Source organism: Microplitis mediator, chromosome 5 (assembly GCF_029852145.1).
Source record: "Microplitis mediator isolate UGA2020A chromosome 5, iyMicMedi2.1, whole genome shotgun sequence".
NCBI classification, from domain to species: domain Eukaryota; kingdom Metazoa; phylum Arthropoda; class Insecta; order Hymenoptera; family Braconidae; genus Microplitis; species Microplitis mediator.
This window is the reverse complement of record NC_079973.1, coordinates 10,423,910-10,439,774: the sequence shown is the minus strand read 5'-3', so window position 1 is coordinate 10,439,774 and position 15,865 is coordinate 10,423,910. Positions and strand designations below refer to the sequence as shown.

The window sequence follows — 15,865 nt, the reverse complement described above, 5'->3', positions numbered from 1 at the left end:
GAAGTTTTAAATTTTTTTTTAAAACTTTCAAATAGTTTCTCAATTATTTAACCCTTTCAATTTAACCCTTTTAAAACTATAGTGGATGGGGCGGTGGGAGGGGGTAAGATTTAAACAGTAATTTAGATATTTTGAATCTTTGATACAATAAACAGATAAATAATTTTTTTCCCAGAATCCCCCACTCAAAACCCCACCTAAATTATTATTATTATTTTATCGAATGTTCTCGAATTTTTCTCTATTTCAACCAATGAAATATAAGAAAAAATCCGTTACTTATGTTGGGTGGGGTGATACGTTTAAGTGGGAGTGAAAAATATAAAAAGGGCTCATCTTATCATACTTTAACGCAGTTTCACATTAAAGCTGAGTTGACTTGTCTTCACTCGAGAAATAATTTTAAAAAATATAAGGTAAGTCTAGAAAATTTTTAATTATTATAATTTTTTTCGTATATTTTTTATTTTTTTGTTAATTTCCAAAACTTTATTTACTATGATTATTGATACTAATTTGCTAATTTTTTTAATTTCTAGAAAATGGACTTTACGAAAATAAATGATGTCAACCAATTGAAAGGATTTTTACCAGTTAAAAAATTCAACGAGTTGGAGATCAACATCGAACATCAAATCACAACCCTGAAACAAGTTACAACCAAGTTTGGACCGAAGATTCTAGCTACAATCAATGAGGAATTTTCTGTCTTTCTACCCAATCGAACGGTGAAAATGCTAACATCAGATCCTAAACAATTAGAGGAATTAACCACTGTTGCATCCAACAATGAGCTGTTCATTATTAGTTTTGGTGGACAGTACAATCCATTTGAGTTTCGTCACCATCAAGCTGAATAGAAAAATAAATGTATATAAAATAATAATCACATAATAATAATTATACACTATAAGATTTGTATTCGATAAAATGTAAATAATAGAAGTTATTGAGAGTAAAAAGAATTTTTTTTATTTTAAAATATTATATCATCATTGCATATTCATTTCATATACATTCACATCATTCATATAAATATTTAAGTGAACATTAACATTAAAATTGTATGTATTATAACAATATTGTTGTTGTTGTTGTTGTTGTTGTTCCTGGTAGTTCGCGTGTTGTCGTTGCTGCTGTCGTTGTTGTTGTTGTTGTTGTTCTCGTTCTCTCTGCTGATATTGTTGTAATAGCTGTGGTGGAGGTGTGCATGAGGTGGTAGATCGTGATGATGCTGAGTACTGTGTTGGTGATGGTGTATGTTGTCGTCCTAAAGCACGACCATGCATATAATCCAAAAAGCTATTGTCAGATTCTTCTGTTGATTGTAAATGGAAAATCTCATCAACTTCTTGATCATCAGGTGTCACCTCAGTTACCCATCCTGATGGAGGTATTATGAGATCTGGTGATGTTGAGGAGGGATTTTGAGAGGTCCAAACAAAATCTGATGAGGATGATGATTCAAGATCATAATTACACTCAGTTAGCAATCCTGATGGTGGAATTGTAAGATCTGGCGATGTTGATGATGATTCTCCAGAGCACCAAAGAACGGATGATGCTGCTGATGATGCTATCGGAGGTAATGGTGGGGAGGTCCCCATAAAAAACTTATAAACATCTGGAGTACTTAGCTCAGATATTTGTTGCTCGGAATCTCTTTTATCGTCTGATGTTGATGAAAATATACCTTCTTGAGTTAATGTAGCATTCATACGACTCATTGAGGCATCATCCATGAAAAAATATTTATCAGATTCACAAATATCCTGGTTGACATCTTCAGGCATTATGAATCCCCAGACATTGAACCCCATGTCTGTTAATATGCATGGGGCTCCATTATTAATGTTAAATATGCCATCAACAATATACTCATCGTTTGATATCCGCATCCAAACCTCACTCATCACAATCCTCCACATGTTGATAAGCCCGAACATATCAACCCACAGTTGCGGGAAGTAACAGGCACTTTCAAATATCTGTAACAAAAAGAAAAAAAAATTAAACAATATATTCAACCATTTTGGTAAAAAATTAAAAAGATTCATTAATATTCAAACCTTTTTAACTGATTCCATTATTAAAAAATCGTTTCACAAGCGTCGAGTGACTGAAGTTTTTATTCCTGAAAAAATAAAATTATAGAGTTAATTTTCAATGATATTATTAATAATTATTTTGTATATGATTTACGAAACTTACCAATCTTATTTTCACTTTAAAATGAATTGTGAAATAATGGAAACAGCAGTTTATATACTATTATCACTACCCTCTCCAACATATACCCTCAAACTACCTGGTGTTTATGGTATGACTTGAAAACTCAATATTATTATTGAAGATTAAGGTGTTACCAGGTAAAAATTAAGTTTTTACATACACTCAGTCCAGCTCAGAGATATGCATAAAGTTTCTCCATATCTTTTTCTAAGAATAGTTTACTAATATTTTCTTCTAAAATTAAGAACATTTTAATATTTTCAATTTCTCACATCCTGCTACAGATTACCGAAACAAACACATTCTTATCTTGAGATACTAAATTGATTTAATTACAGGAACCCATATAGAGTATAATAGTTACAGTTCATTTTACAATATTTGAAAACAACATCTCAACATTTTAAAAACTCTTAGCTTAATCTTGAGTAGCCATTGACTGTTCTTATCATAATTATCTATTTACATAAGATATCTGTGGATAACTTACTAATGTTTTATTCTAAAATTAAGAACATTTAAATATTTTCGATTTCTCACATCCTGCTGCAGATTACCGAAACAAACACACATTCTTATCTTTAGATACTCAATTGATTTAAATACAGGAAACTAGATTAAGTATAATAGTGACAACTCATCTTCCCAAATTTGAAAACAACATCTCAATATTTTAAAAACTCTTAGCTTAATCTTGAGGAGTCGTTGACTATTCTTATCATAATCATCTATTTACATAGGATATCCGTAGATAACTTACTAACATTTTCTTATAAAATTAAGAATATTATAATATTTTCAATTTCTCACATCCTCCTACAGATAATCAAAACAAAACGTCCCTTTTTTTCTGAAGATATGTAGTACTGTAGACATGTTAAAATTGATTGAGGATAAAAGAAACCATACAGAATAGAATAGTATCAGTTCGTTTTTCTCCGCCACAGGAATAATTCGATTTTTTCATCTTTAAAATATTAAGTGATTTTCAACAGCAAATAAAAAAGAAAAAATGGCATCTGCATTATTTTCAAACTTAACTAAAACAATAATTCAAGCATATAATGAATTTACAAAGCCGGATGCAACAGTTAGTGAACATGATATATTACGCTGTCAAAATATGTTGAAGGACAATATTATTCTTTTTAATAATTTACTATCAGACGTAAATAGTACTGTTAGTGAACGGCAAAGTTTACAGCATAATATTGGTGTGTCATATGCATACATCGACAAATTGGCTCAGTTAGGTTCAGTTGTAGTTGGTGGAAATTTAGCTGCAAAAAGTTTAGTGCAGTGGCAGGACTTGGAAAATGCATTTAATAACCGTATTAAAACCGGATGTATATTAAACCAAGGCCATACAGATGTGCGAACATTTTTGATGGATTCAAAAAATACATTATTCGATAAAATTAAAAATATTATTCTTCAAGAGGGTAATATTAAAGTTAGTTTAAATCTTTCGTGTTTATTCGAGAATGTGAAAGGTGGTGGTGATAAGATTGAAGAAATAAAATCTTTTAAGACGCAGAGTAGTGAAATTTTATCAACGACAGACCTTCATAGTTGGTTTACGGACAATGTGTATGAAGTGTTGTTAAGAAAAATTGATGACTTCAATCAGAAAGACTCAGGATGGAGTCTAATTGAAGTTATGAATTTGGTTGTAAACATCTCTAGATATGCACCTTTAGAAGTTGGCATGGCGAAAGTACGAGGCATATCAACTTATGTGCGTCTTCCTCAAGACATTCAAGAAAAAAAAGCTGTCCTGAACATTGAAAACTTCGATGCTTATTGCTTTTTGTGGGCTGTCACAGCAGCGCTATATCCCGCACGCACAAGTCATCCTGAGAGAACTCAATCATACCCTCAGTTTTCCGACTCAGAGCTAAAATACGCAGGTATAAAATTTCCGATAGTATTAAAAGATATAGCGAAGTTTGAAAGTTTGAATAATTTAGCTATAAATGTTTATGGTATAGATCCTCAAACAGTGATTAAAAATGGAAAATCGGTAATTAAAAATATAGTAATACCATTATATTTAACTAATAATTTCGATTCAAACAAACCAGTAATTCATTTATTAATGGTTGAAGCTAGTGAATCTTTAAATGATGATGTAGAAAGTTTTGAGCCAATTTTCCATTTTGCACTTATTAAAAATCTATCACGATTGATTAAAAGTCAAATTACAAAAAGTAAGAATAAATTGTGGTTTTGTGATAGGTGTTTATGTCATTTTAAGTATCAAAACTCATTTGATAAACATAAGCTAGATTGTATAAAATTTAATAAAATTAGAATGGAACTGCCTACGGAAGAGGAAAAAATACTAAAATTTAAAAATTATAAATACAAAGATATCGTACCGTTTGCTGTTTACGCTGATTTGGAGTGCACTCTGTTACCTGAGTCAGCTAATAATGATAATGGTTCTCAAACACATATCCCTCACAGTATTGCCATGTACACGCATTGTAGTTATGATGAAACTCTATGTAAATTTGAAATAAATCGGTCACCTGATTGTATTGAGTGGTTTACAAGGAAACTTGAAAATCTTGCACATAAAGTAAACAGTTTTCTGTGGGGTGAAATAGCAATGAAACCACTAAATTCTGAAGAAATTAGATATCACAATTCTACGAATATTTGTCATATTTGCTCGAAAGTAATATTAGCAAATGAAAAAAAATGTCATGATCACTGTCATTTTACAGGGAAATACCGGGGTCCAGCTCATAACTCTTGTAATTTAAACTTTAAGCGACCACATACAATACCTGTAGTTTTTCATAATTTATCAGGGTATGACTCACATTTTATAATCAAAGCTATAGCTTTAGATATTAAAGGATCTACGAAACTTTTACCTTTAAATAAAGAACGCTATATCTCATTTACAAAGTCAATTGAAAAAACTAGAGTCGAATTACGTTTCATAGATTCTTTTAGATTTATGGCATCAAGCATAGAAAAATTAGCTTCATATCTAACTGACGATGACAAACAAATAACTCGTAAATACTATACTGATCCTGATAAATTCAAATTAATGATACGTAAAGGTGTGTTTCCCTATGAATACATAGATAGTGTTGATAAATTAGATGATAAACAGTTACCAGAAAGACAATTATTTTACTCTAAGCTAAATGATAATGATGTATCCGATGAGGATTACAATCATGCTCAAGAAGTTTGGAATAAGTTTAATATTAAAACATTAGGCGAATATTCAGATTTGTATTTGAAGACAGATGTCTTATTGTTAGCGGACATTTTTGAAAATTTTCGTCATAGTTGTCAGAAGACTTATGAGCTAGACCCGTTACACTATTTTACATCACCAGGACTTAGTTTAGATGCAATGTTAAAAATGACAAATATTGAATTAGAGTTATTGACTGATCCGGAAATGATACTCTTTATTGAAAAAGGCATTAGAGGTGGAGTATCTCAATGTACAAATCGATATGCGCAAGCAAACAATCGTTTTATGGGTGATGATTTCGATCAAAATAAAGATGAATCATATTTAATGTACTTTGATGTAAACAATTTGTATGGGGGTGCAATGAGTATGTCATTACCTCAGAGCTCATTTAAATGGAAGGAAAATATTACTCATGATAACATAAATACTTTATTCAATGCTAATGGTTCTGAAGGATATATATTAGAAGTAGATTTAGACTATCCGATCAATTTACATGAGCTCCATAAAGACCTACCATTGTGCCCTGAACATTTTGTACCTCCAAACTGTAAACAAGCAAAATTGGCAACAACGCTTTATTCTAAGAAAAATTATGTTGTACATTATAAGAATCTGCAACAATATCTTACTCTAGGTATGAAGCTTGTGAAAGTTCATAGGGTTCTAAAATTTAAACAATCGGCATGGTTAAAATCGTATATTGATAAAAATACAGAATGTCGAAAAAATGCTAGAAATGAATTTGAAAAGAACTTTTACAAGCTCATGAACAATGCAGTATTTGGTAAAACAATGGAAAATGTGAGAAAATATAAAGATGTTAAGTTAGTGACAAAATGGCATGGTAGATACGGTGCGAAATCTTTAATATCGAAACCAAATTTCCATAGTTTTACCATTTTTGATAAAGAATTATTATTAATTGAGTTAAAAAGAGTTAGAGCTAATTTTAATAAACCAATTTATGTTGGATTTACTATACTTGATTTATCAAAAACTTATATTTACGATTTTCACTATAATTACATTAAAAAAAAATTTACTAATGATGAATCAAAACTTATGTATACTGATACTGATAGTTTAATTTACTATTTTAAGGTTCCGAATATATATGAAATCATTAAACGTGATATTAAAATGTTTGACACCTCCGATTATCCTCCAAACAATATTTATGATATTCCATTAGTAAATAAAAAAGTTGTTGGTCTCATGAAAGACGAGAATAATGGTGAAATTATGAGTGAGTTTGTAGGACTTAGAGCTAAGCTGTATGCATTCAGAACTCATAAAAATATGAAAGCTAAAAAAAGAGCAAAAGGAGTCAAAGGATCAACTTTAAGAACTATCACGTTTAATGATTTTAAAAACTGTCTTGAAAAGCACACCAATGTAATTAAACCCCAATTCCTGATTAGAAGTAATAAACATGAGGTTAAGACGATTAAACAAACTAAATTAGCTCTGAGTTGGAATGATGATAAAAGAAAGTTGCAAGAGAATTCTCCAGATACATTACCATGGGGATATAAAAAACTGAAAAATTAATGTATAAATATAAAAATTATAATTTTTTATTTGTAAATGAAAATAAAATTTAAAAAAAACTAAATAACTTATTTTTTTTTTTTTTTTTTTTTCAAATATAATGTATTTTATTTCAGAAAAAATGTACAATTTTTTTATAATTCTGATTCGCTGATCCAACTGTTATGTGAGCTGTCAAAACCAAGCCATTTCACATAAACTTGATTTCCACGCTTTTTAACAATTTTTTCAATAAGGTATACATCAGGATATTTTACTTTGCTGAGCTCCTGTTCATAGAAGCCTCCTTCAATAGGTTGATCAAGGTAATCAGCAAGTTTATATGTCACAGGATAAGTATTTTGTATTGATTTGATTGTGAAAATTTCAGTCGTCCAGTTTGGTGTATATCCTTTCTCAAATACATGTTTATATTTGCTTATTCGTACCTTATCTCCAATTTTAAACTTTTTCTTTTTCACTGCTTGCTTGATTTGAAGAGGTTTATAAATTTTTTGTAAAACTAGTTTTTCATTGGTTGTGGTAACATCAGTCGGTTTCATTTTAATAGTTCGATGCTTGGTATTATTATAAGTGTTAACTAGATCATCCAGTATATCGATCCATTTGTAATTTCCGCGAAATGAAAATTTTTGCCACATTTTATTTTTTAACGTACGATTAAAGCGTTCACAGATCGATGCCTTCAAGTTGCTAAATGTTGAATACATGTTAATATTGTAACGCTTCATAAGATTTTTGAATTCTTTATTATAAAACTCTTTTCCCTGATCTACATGTAAATTTTTAGGTATGCGTCCTTGTTTTAAAATTGATTCCATAGCAGCTGTAGTATCTTTAGCATTTTTACTCTTGATAGGCACCACCCAACTATATTTTGAAAAATTATCAATGATTGTAAGTAAATATGTATATCCGTTATTATTCGTAGAGTAAGAGATCATGTCGACAAGATCAGCTTGCCATGTTTCGTCTAAGCCTCGTATATCAACATGACGACGTGGATAATTTTTACGAGCTTGTTTATGAAGCTCTTGAGCTATCACTGCTTTTTCACTATCCATTTTGATTTTCGAAAAGTTTGTTCAGTTTAAGTTCTATGTCGACAATCATTCGACCATCACGCACCACTGATTTTAAAAGATTCACCGTACGTGTTGTTAGGTCATCAATCTTTTTTTGCTGAAGATCAATTATTTTCTCTAATCCACTCACTTTGGATTCCAAAGTGGAAATGAGTTCTGATGTTGATGTTTGTTTAATATCTTGTTTTGTTTCATACTCTTGTATTTTTGATTCCATGACAATGATACAAGAATTATTATGATCAATTTTTTTATTTACAGGAACTAGTTGATTATTGATAGCAAGTTGCATAGTTTTTAAAGATATTGCATCAAATCCATCAGTAGGCTCACCAAGATTACAGAGTCTTTTATGATCCATATCATATTGACCGTCACTAGTAAATTTAAATCCTACTCCTGCAGGGCCAACACTACCACCTTTAACATTATCATTAGATGATGTTGAGACTCGTCCAAATATATCAATACCCATTTTGTTCTATCCTCATCAACAGTTTACAGACAAGTGATGAAATCTCAGCAGTATTCATGATTAATAAATAACTTTAGCTTCACGCAACTCTTCGATAATGGAAATTATTTCATTAGAATGACTTGGGTTACCAGCAGCTTGAGATGCTGTTAGTAATCGAAGACGATCAACGAGTTCATTACAATTGTCCCAGTAAACATAGTCAATATTTTTACGTTTTCTTGAAGCTGTCATGAGGGTCGGTAATCCTGAACCATTTTTATTTAAATTGAAGTATTTAGCTATGTAATCGTTGAATTTTTGTGTTTTTTCAGTGTAAATACTTCTTTCTGGATTATAATGCTTTCGATGTGTGTTGGTGGTCATAACGATCTCAACATATTGATTTTCATCATCTTGAGTAATGAGAGTTTTTTTAGGCTGTTTTTTAAACAACAATTCAAGTAATCCTGGAGTTAGAGTATAATTTTTATCATTAATAATGAAAGTAGTGTTATCTTTAAACGCAATTTCTGAATCACCAATAAATGTTCGATTATTTCTTTTACGAATACCATATCTTACATCTAGATCCTTATGATGTTTATGTAACATATTAAGATAGCTTGAGAGAGTATTAGTTGATTTATTGGGGGTACTTGTAGCATTAACATTTCTCTGTAAAATTGTTTGATTAAAACTTTCACTACTTTGATCATCAGTTATATCTTGAGTCTTTTCAGTTTGAGAATCGATAGTGTTATAAAAACTTGCATCACTTGCTTCATCGGATGAATTTGTGTGAGAAAAATTTTTTATCTGTGGCAAATTTTCGTTTTTTATCTGAGAAAAATTTTCAGTTTTTATTATTTTAGCATTTTCTACAAGCGTTTTCAGAGGTGTAACTATAGGTTTAAACATTTCACGCATTGTTTGTTCACTTGTATCTTTACCTAACTTTAATTTTTTATGTTTTTCACGGATGGCGTCACTAGCTATAGATATTTGGTGTAACATTTCCTGCTGTTGGGAAATATTTTTTAAATCCATGTTGTCACGATCAAGTACTTTACGTAACTGCATAAAATTCATCGATTGACAATTAATTTATACAAATAAAATTATCAAAACCTTTTCTGTATCGTCCATTATTCAAATCACTATCTTTATCAATAACAACAAAACCATATCTATTGCTAGAGTCATTATTCCAACATGCTGAGCACAATTCTTTAAAAGTATTATATGACATGTCAGTATTCACATGATCATTATAGATATGTTTTAAATTCATTTCATCTTGACGAAAAAGTACGAGAAAATTGACATTATCACGTATCAGATGTTTTGGAATACGTGTATAAGTTTGACAAAGATAAAAACTGTCAACATCGTTATGTCTACCCATACAAAAATATGCTCTTATATGATCTTGTTTCTCACATGCTACATCATCAAATATCATTAGTGAATTTGGCTGTGCGCCATCCGGTTTTACAACTTCTTCATGATCATTAAATGGAAAATAACCTAGACCTTCTATCGGTTGTAGAAGTGATTCTAAAAATTTATATTTCGGCTGGTTTAGAGATTTAGAATATAGATATATATTTTCAAATCTCAAGCCGTTAGGATGAGTAATTAATGCAAGAAGCGCATTGGTTTTTCCACAATTTGATGGTCCACAGAGCACTGCACGAACGGTATTTGGTAGTAGTGTACCATGCCGTTTTGGAGATTTTCTATCTCCTTGAACGATTTGATCGAAATTAATAACTGGTAATTTAGCTGATTGTTTCTGATATTTCATTTTTATTTTTCAAGATGTCGTGATGTTCATTCAACGATATTCAAATGACAACTCATTCGATTACCTATAAGTATTACCGTTTTATAGAATTTAAATTCAGTCGTGATGCATCAATGATTGAGTGTAGATGTATAAATAAGACGATGAAAATTGGTAGAGGTTTTGTTAATAGTATCATTAATAAACTACCGATTGAATTACATGTGCCGGGTTATCAATATTGTGGTCCAGGTACAAAGTTAACAAAAAGATTAGCTCGTGGTGATCCGGGTATCAATCCTCTAGATAAAGCGTGCAAAGAACACGATATTGCATACACACAAAATCCTAATAATATCGTTGCACGTCACGAGGCTGATAGAGAACTTGCAGAAAAGGCCTTGAAACGTGTTCACGCAGAAGACGCGAGTATTGGTGAAAAAACAGTTGCTTGGGGTGTTAATAAAACTATGAGAATAAAAAGGAGTTTGGGTATGGGTCTGAAAGAGTCAGTGTCAAAGAAAAAAAAACGAAGTCCAAACAAAACAACTAAAAAGAGTGAGAAAAAAAAGACATCCATAGCGGTTGGGAGGGTAAAAAAAAAAAATAAAAAGCTCCGTGTTTCCATAGAAAATATAGTCAAATTCGCTAAAAAATCTATGACTGGCTTAGAGCCAGTTAAATCAGCATTGAAAAGTGCTCGTGAGGCAGTAAAACAAGCTGGCGGTAAAAAAAATATTAAATTACCTCGTGTTTTACCATTACCAACAAAAGTTGGTGGTATACTACCATTTTTGATACCATTATTTGCTGGCTTAAGTGCTACTGGTGCTCTGGCTGGTGGTGCTGCAAGTATAGCTCGGGTTATACGTGAAGCTAACTCAGCTAAACGAAAATTTGATGAAAGTAAGCGTCACAACGAAACAATGGAAGCAATAGCACTTGGTAAAGGTTTATATCTGACACCATACAAAAAAGGTATGGGTTTATATCTGAGTCCTTACCCAAAAAACGAATAATGCTACCACATCGAGCACTCACTAACTTTGATTTGCTGAAGTATGCTAAAGATTTGCAAATTCCACACTTTCGAGGTGTTTTCATGAGAAATGATTTACCAAAATCAGGACCAAGAATCAATGAATCCGCAATTATAAACCTTGATGATAAAAATGGATCTGGTTCACACTGGGTTGCATACAAGAAAAATGGTAATAATGTGGTATACTTTGATAGCTTTGGTAATTTACAACCACCAGAAGATCTCATGGAATATCTTGATGTTGGTAGCATAAAATATAATTATAAGCGATATCAGGATTTTAATACAGTAATATGCGGTCATTTGTGTCTCAAATTTCTCAGTGACCAGCTATAAATTGATGTGAATTAATCAACTAGACATCAGTCATGGCCGATTCGTTCACATTAACACTGTCAGGAAATTCCTCTGTATTAGAGGCTGATTATTTTCCACCCATTGAACTATCACCATTGAAAAAATATGCTTTGGGTCTTGTGGAACTCTTAACGTTTAATTCAATACCTAATATTGATGTTGGTGCTAACAAGTTTTATATAGCTAGTGGTGCAGACAAAAATCGTGTTTCAGAAATAGATCGTTATTTGACAGATGCTCAAAGAGAAAAGGTATTGGCTGATACTGTAATAACAATACCAACGGGCAGTTATGAGTTAAAAGATATTGAAAAGTATTTATTAAAAGAGCTACCGGAAAATTTGGAATTCAGCCTCAAAGCAAACAATAATGAATTGCATAGTGAAATTAAGTGCAGTCAGCCTATAAATTTTGAGCCTAAAGATTCAATTGCATCGTTATTAGGATTTACGAATCGATCTCTAGCACCAAATATCTTGCACAAGTCTGATTTACCAGTAACGATTCTCAAAATCAATGCGTTGAGACTTGAGTGTAATATTACTAGTGGTGCATACATAAATAATCACAAAGCGCACACAATCCATGAGTTTTTCCCGTCTGTTGCACCTGGATATAAGATCATTGAAATCCCATCGCACATCATTTACCTTCCAGTCGCCGTCGATACAATACGTAATCTTAGAGTGTCCATAGTAGATCAGGATGGGAAATCTGTGAATTTTCGCGGTGAAACAATAACTATACGATTACACATAAAGTCTATAAAATAATGGGAATTGTTTTTAATACGAAAACTGGTGGAGGGTATAAAATTGAGTCAAGATGCCTCAAACCGATCAGTCATCGTGCACATGCCAAAGTGTTAACACATCAGAACGCTCAATTTCTCAAAAGTCTCGGATTAAAGTTACGTGGAAAATTGGGAAAATAAAGAAAATTAATTTTTGCTGCATTATATTACCATGGCGGAAATCTTAGACATTCAGAAACCAATTGTGTATGATGAATCGATCGCACACTATGAACTTCATGCACATCAACCATACGCATCATCAACATTAAATAATAACGATGAAATCCGTATCTGTGTGCAAAATCAAGGCTTATGTTTATTACTAAACAAAAGTACACTACACATAACTGGAAAATTCACAAAATCAGATGGGACTGCAGTTAATGGAACAATGGAGTTGGTGAATATGGCTGTTTGTCATATGATTGAAGAATTATCCCTACTACTAAATGGTGTTGTGATTGATCAATGTAAAAATGTAGCTATTACATGTCTGATGAAGAGTTACACATCTCTAAGTCCAGGACAGCGAAATCTTATGGAAAATGCTGGGTGGTTGATGGGTGATGCTAATAAATTAACTAATGATGATGGATACTTTGATGTATCCATACCATTAAGTGTCATGCTTGGGTTTGCTGAAGATTACAATCGCATTGTCATGAATGCAACATATGAGTTAGTTATCAGAAGATCAAATACTGATCTTAACGCTTACATACATAAACCAGCAACAGTTACTGATGTTGCTGCAAACGTTAAGATTACTCTAAATAAAGTTGAGTGGCTCATACCACACATCACTATATCTGATAAGCAGAAAATTCAAGCATTAAATTATATATCAAGTGATCCAGCTATTTCAATGAGTTTTCGTTCATGGGAGTTGTATGAATATCCATTACTTCCAGCAACTACAAAACACATTTGGCAAATTAAAACATCAACACAGCTGGAGAAACCACGTTATGTGATTCTGGGATTTCAAACTGCGAGGAAAAACGCAGTTAAAAAAGATGCCAGTCAATTTGATCATTGTAATCTTAGAGATGTAAAACTTTTCCTCAATTCTCAAAGTTATCCTTATGGTAATTTGAATCTTGATATAGATCGCAATCAGTATGCATTATTATATGATATGTACACTAATTTTCAAACATCATACTATGGTAAAGAACCAGAACCATTGTTGACAAAGGCAGCATTTTTAAAAGAAGCCCCACTTTATGTAATTGATTGTTCTAAACAAAATGAAGCTATAAAATCTGGGCCAGTGGATGTTAGAGTAGAATTTGAATCTAAAGTTCCATTTTCACCTCAAACATCAGCATACTGTCTAATTTTACACGATCGTATAATTGAATATAATCCTATAAGTAATAATGTTAGGAAATTAATGTAAGCAATATTTTGTACTCTATAAGATAAAGGTTTTGAATAAATAATAATAATGAAAAATAAAAATTTAATTCAAGTGTTTTTTTATTTTATTATTTTTACGTTACAGTTTAACCTATAATTTAATATTATAATTTTTATTTATATAATTATATTTGTTAACTAATACAGGTTCTAGAATACTATTTAGTTTATCAATTCTGCGTCTAAAACGCTCACGATCTGCAGCTGCTTGCATCCATTTACCTTTCCTAGCATATTGATATGCGAAATTCCATACTCGCATATGATGAATAATGGGTGTTGGATTGAATCGAACTTTTTTCTTAACAATTATATCATGTGAATCTGTTTTATTCTGTAAAAGTTATTAATTTATAGCACAACGAATTTCTAAGGAAATATATTATTTTCTTAAAAAGACGTTAGAACTATATGTACAATAATTTATTTTCCGTTCATTACATGCATAACAGTTTTTCTTGTATGGATAAATGTCACCTACACCATCGTGTTCATGACACACTTGATAGTCCATGATTTTTTGGTTATTTTTTAGGTGCACTGGTAACTTATCCCAAGCTTGACTGATTTCAGCTCGCGCGAATAGCATAATGAATGTTTCATCGAGACAAGCAATATCACAATCTTGCATTTTACTTAAATCACTCAATTGATAGTAAAGTTGTACAGACTTGTCATATGATGAGCCTTCACCCCAGTGCGCGATAAACCATTGCTTGATTTGTTTAGCATTTTCAAATGCACAAGAATAAACACCTTTACTTCTCAAATGATCTATCCTATTTGGACATATTGGTCTTGAATATTCATCTAAATCCTCATTGAAAAATCGCATTTTCTCCAAATCAATTACTGGTACCGCATAGTTAATTAGTTTTTCAAGAAGGTTTTTCTTTCGTGCTCCTTGCACATAAAAATATGAAGCTTTTTTTGTAAAAGTGTAAACATTACTTGACAATGTATCGTATGAGTATTCACCAGTATCCCATAAAATTCCATGACCACATCCTCTTTGATCCACGTTTTCATGTAATATAGTAGTATTACTGTGCTCTATCGGTGACTCATAAATAGAATAAAAACGAGATTCATACATCTTTTCAGAAAGCGTAATATCAGTAATGTAGACTTCTTTGAATACAAATGATCCGTCGGGGATTTCGAAACCCACAAAATCGATTATAAACTCCATTTCCACAATTGCAATTAATTAATTTGAATGTCCTGCGGCATAAAGAGTTAACTTAAAAGGGTTTGAACAATTTAGAAACTATTTAAAAGTTTTAAAAGAGATTTAAACAGGGATTAAATGATTTTATTGGAAGAAGTATGTAAGACTTGTGAGGAAAAATATAAATAACTTACCTATGAGGAAGACTGACTGACTTTGTATCTAAGTTTCACATGAAAATTGAAACTATAACTGATTGATGGTTGAATAAAATGTCAGCTTTTTATATTACCCTCCCACCTTAACTACTAACCACCCCACTTTGACTACTACTCACCCCCCCACCTTTACCTAAATTATAGTTTTGAACGGGTTAAATTTAAAGGGTTGAACGATTGACAAACTATTTAAAACTATTAAAAAATATTTTTAAATTTAAAAAAAAAATTTTAAACTTTTAAAAAAATTTAAATTAAAAAAAAATTTTAATTTAAAAAAAAATTTTTAATTTTAAAAAAAAAATTTTAATTTAAAAAAAAAAAATTTAATTTAAAAAAAAAAATTTTTAATTAAAAAAAAAAAATTTTAATTTAAAAAAAAAAAATTTTTAATTTTTAAAAAATATTTTAAACTTTTTAAACTTTTAAAAAATATTGAAAACTTCTTAAAATCATTTAAAACTTATTCAGAATGAGAACGGCCTCTGAAAATCTGCAGAAATCTGTTTTATCGGG

At 31.0% G+C, this 15,865-nt stretch overlaps 4 protein-coding genes across 8 annotated transcripts in view; 3 read left to right on the top strand and 1 right to left on the bottom strand.

Moving 5' to 3' along the window:
* Positions 1-15,865, bottom strand: part of LOC130668593 (homeotic protein ultrabithorax) — a 639,564-nt gene that overhangs the window by 378,231 nt on the left and 245,468 nt on the right. The gene's annotated exons all lie outside the window — the stretch shown is intronic.
* On the top strand, positions 124-950 carry LOC130668596 (uncharacterized). The gene is made up of 2 exons (XM_057470957.1): positions 124-416; positions 540-950. Exons 1-2 carry the CDS (start codon positions 282-284, stop codon positions 858-860), a joined length of 456 nt encoding a protein of 151 aa, XP_057326940.1. The 5' UTR covers positions 124-281; the 3' UTR covers positions 861-950.
* On the top strand, positions 4,547-7,015 carry LOC130668724 (uncharacterized). The gene has a single exon (XM_057471135.1). The coding sequence runs from the start codon at positions 4,547-4,549 to the stop codon at positions 7,013-7,015; it is 2,469 nt and encodes an 822-aa protein (XP_057327118.1).
* On the top strand, positions 12,708-13,940 carry LOC130668723 (uncharacterized). Its single transcript, XM_057471134.1, has one exon. The coding sequence runs from the start codon at positions 12,708-12,710 to the stop codon at positions 13,938-13,940; it is 1,233 nt and encodes a 410-aa protein (XP_057327117.1).

What these genes read in the sequence shown, in the direction of transcription:
- LOC130668596 (XM_057470957.1), top strand. Translation starts at nt 282, where the DNA reads ATGTTGGGTGGGGTGATACGTTTAAGTGGGAGTGAAAAATATAAAAAG. An exon ending in ATAATTTTAAAAAATATAAG is followed by an intron (nt 417 to 539) that starts GTAAGTCTAGAA and finishes TTTAATTTCTAG; the next exon opens with AAAATGGACTTTACGAAAAT.
- LOC130668724 (XM_057471135.1), top strand. Translation starts at nt 4,547, where the DNA reads ATGGAACTGCCTACGGAAGAGGAAAAAATACTAAAATTTAAAAATTAT.
- LOC130668723 (XM_057471134.1), top strand. Translation starts at nt 12,708, where the DNA reads ATGGCGGAAATCTTAGACATTCAGAAACCAATTGTGTATGATGAATCG.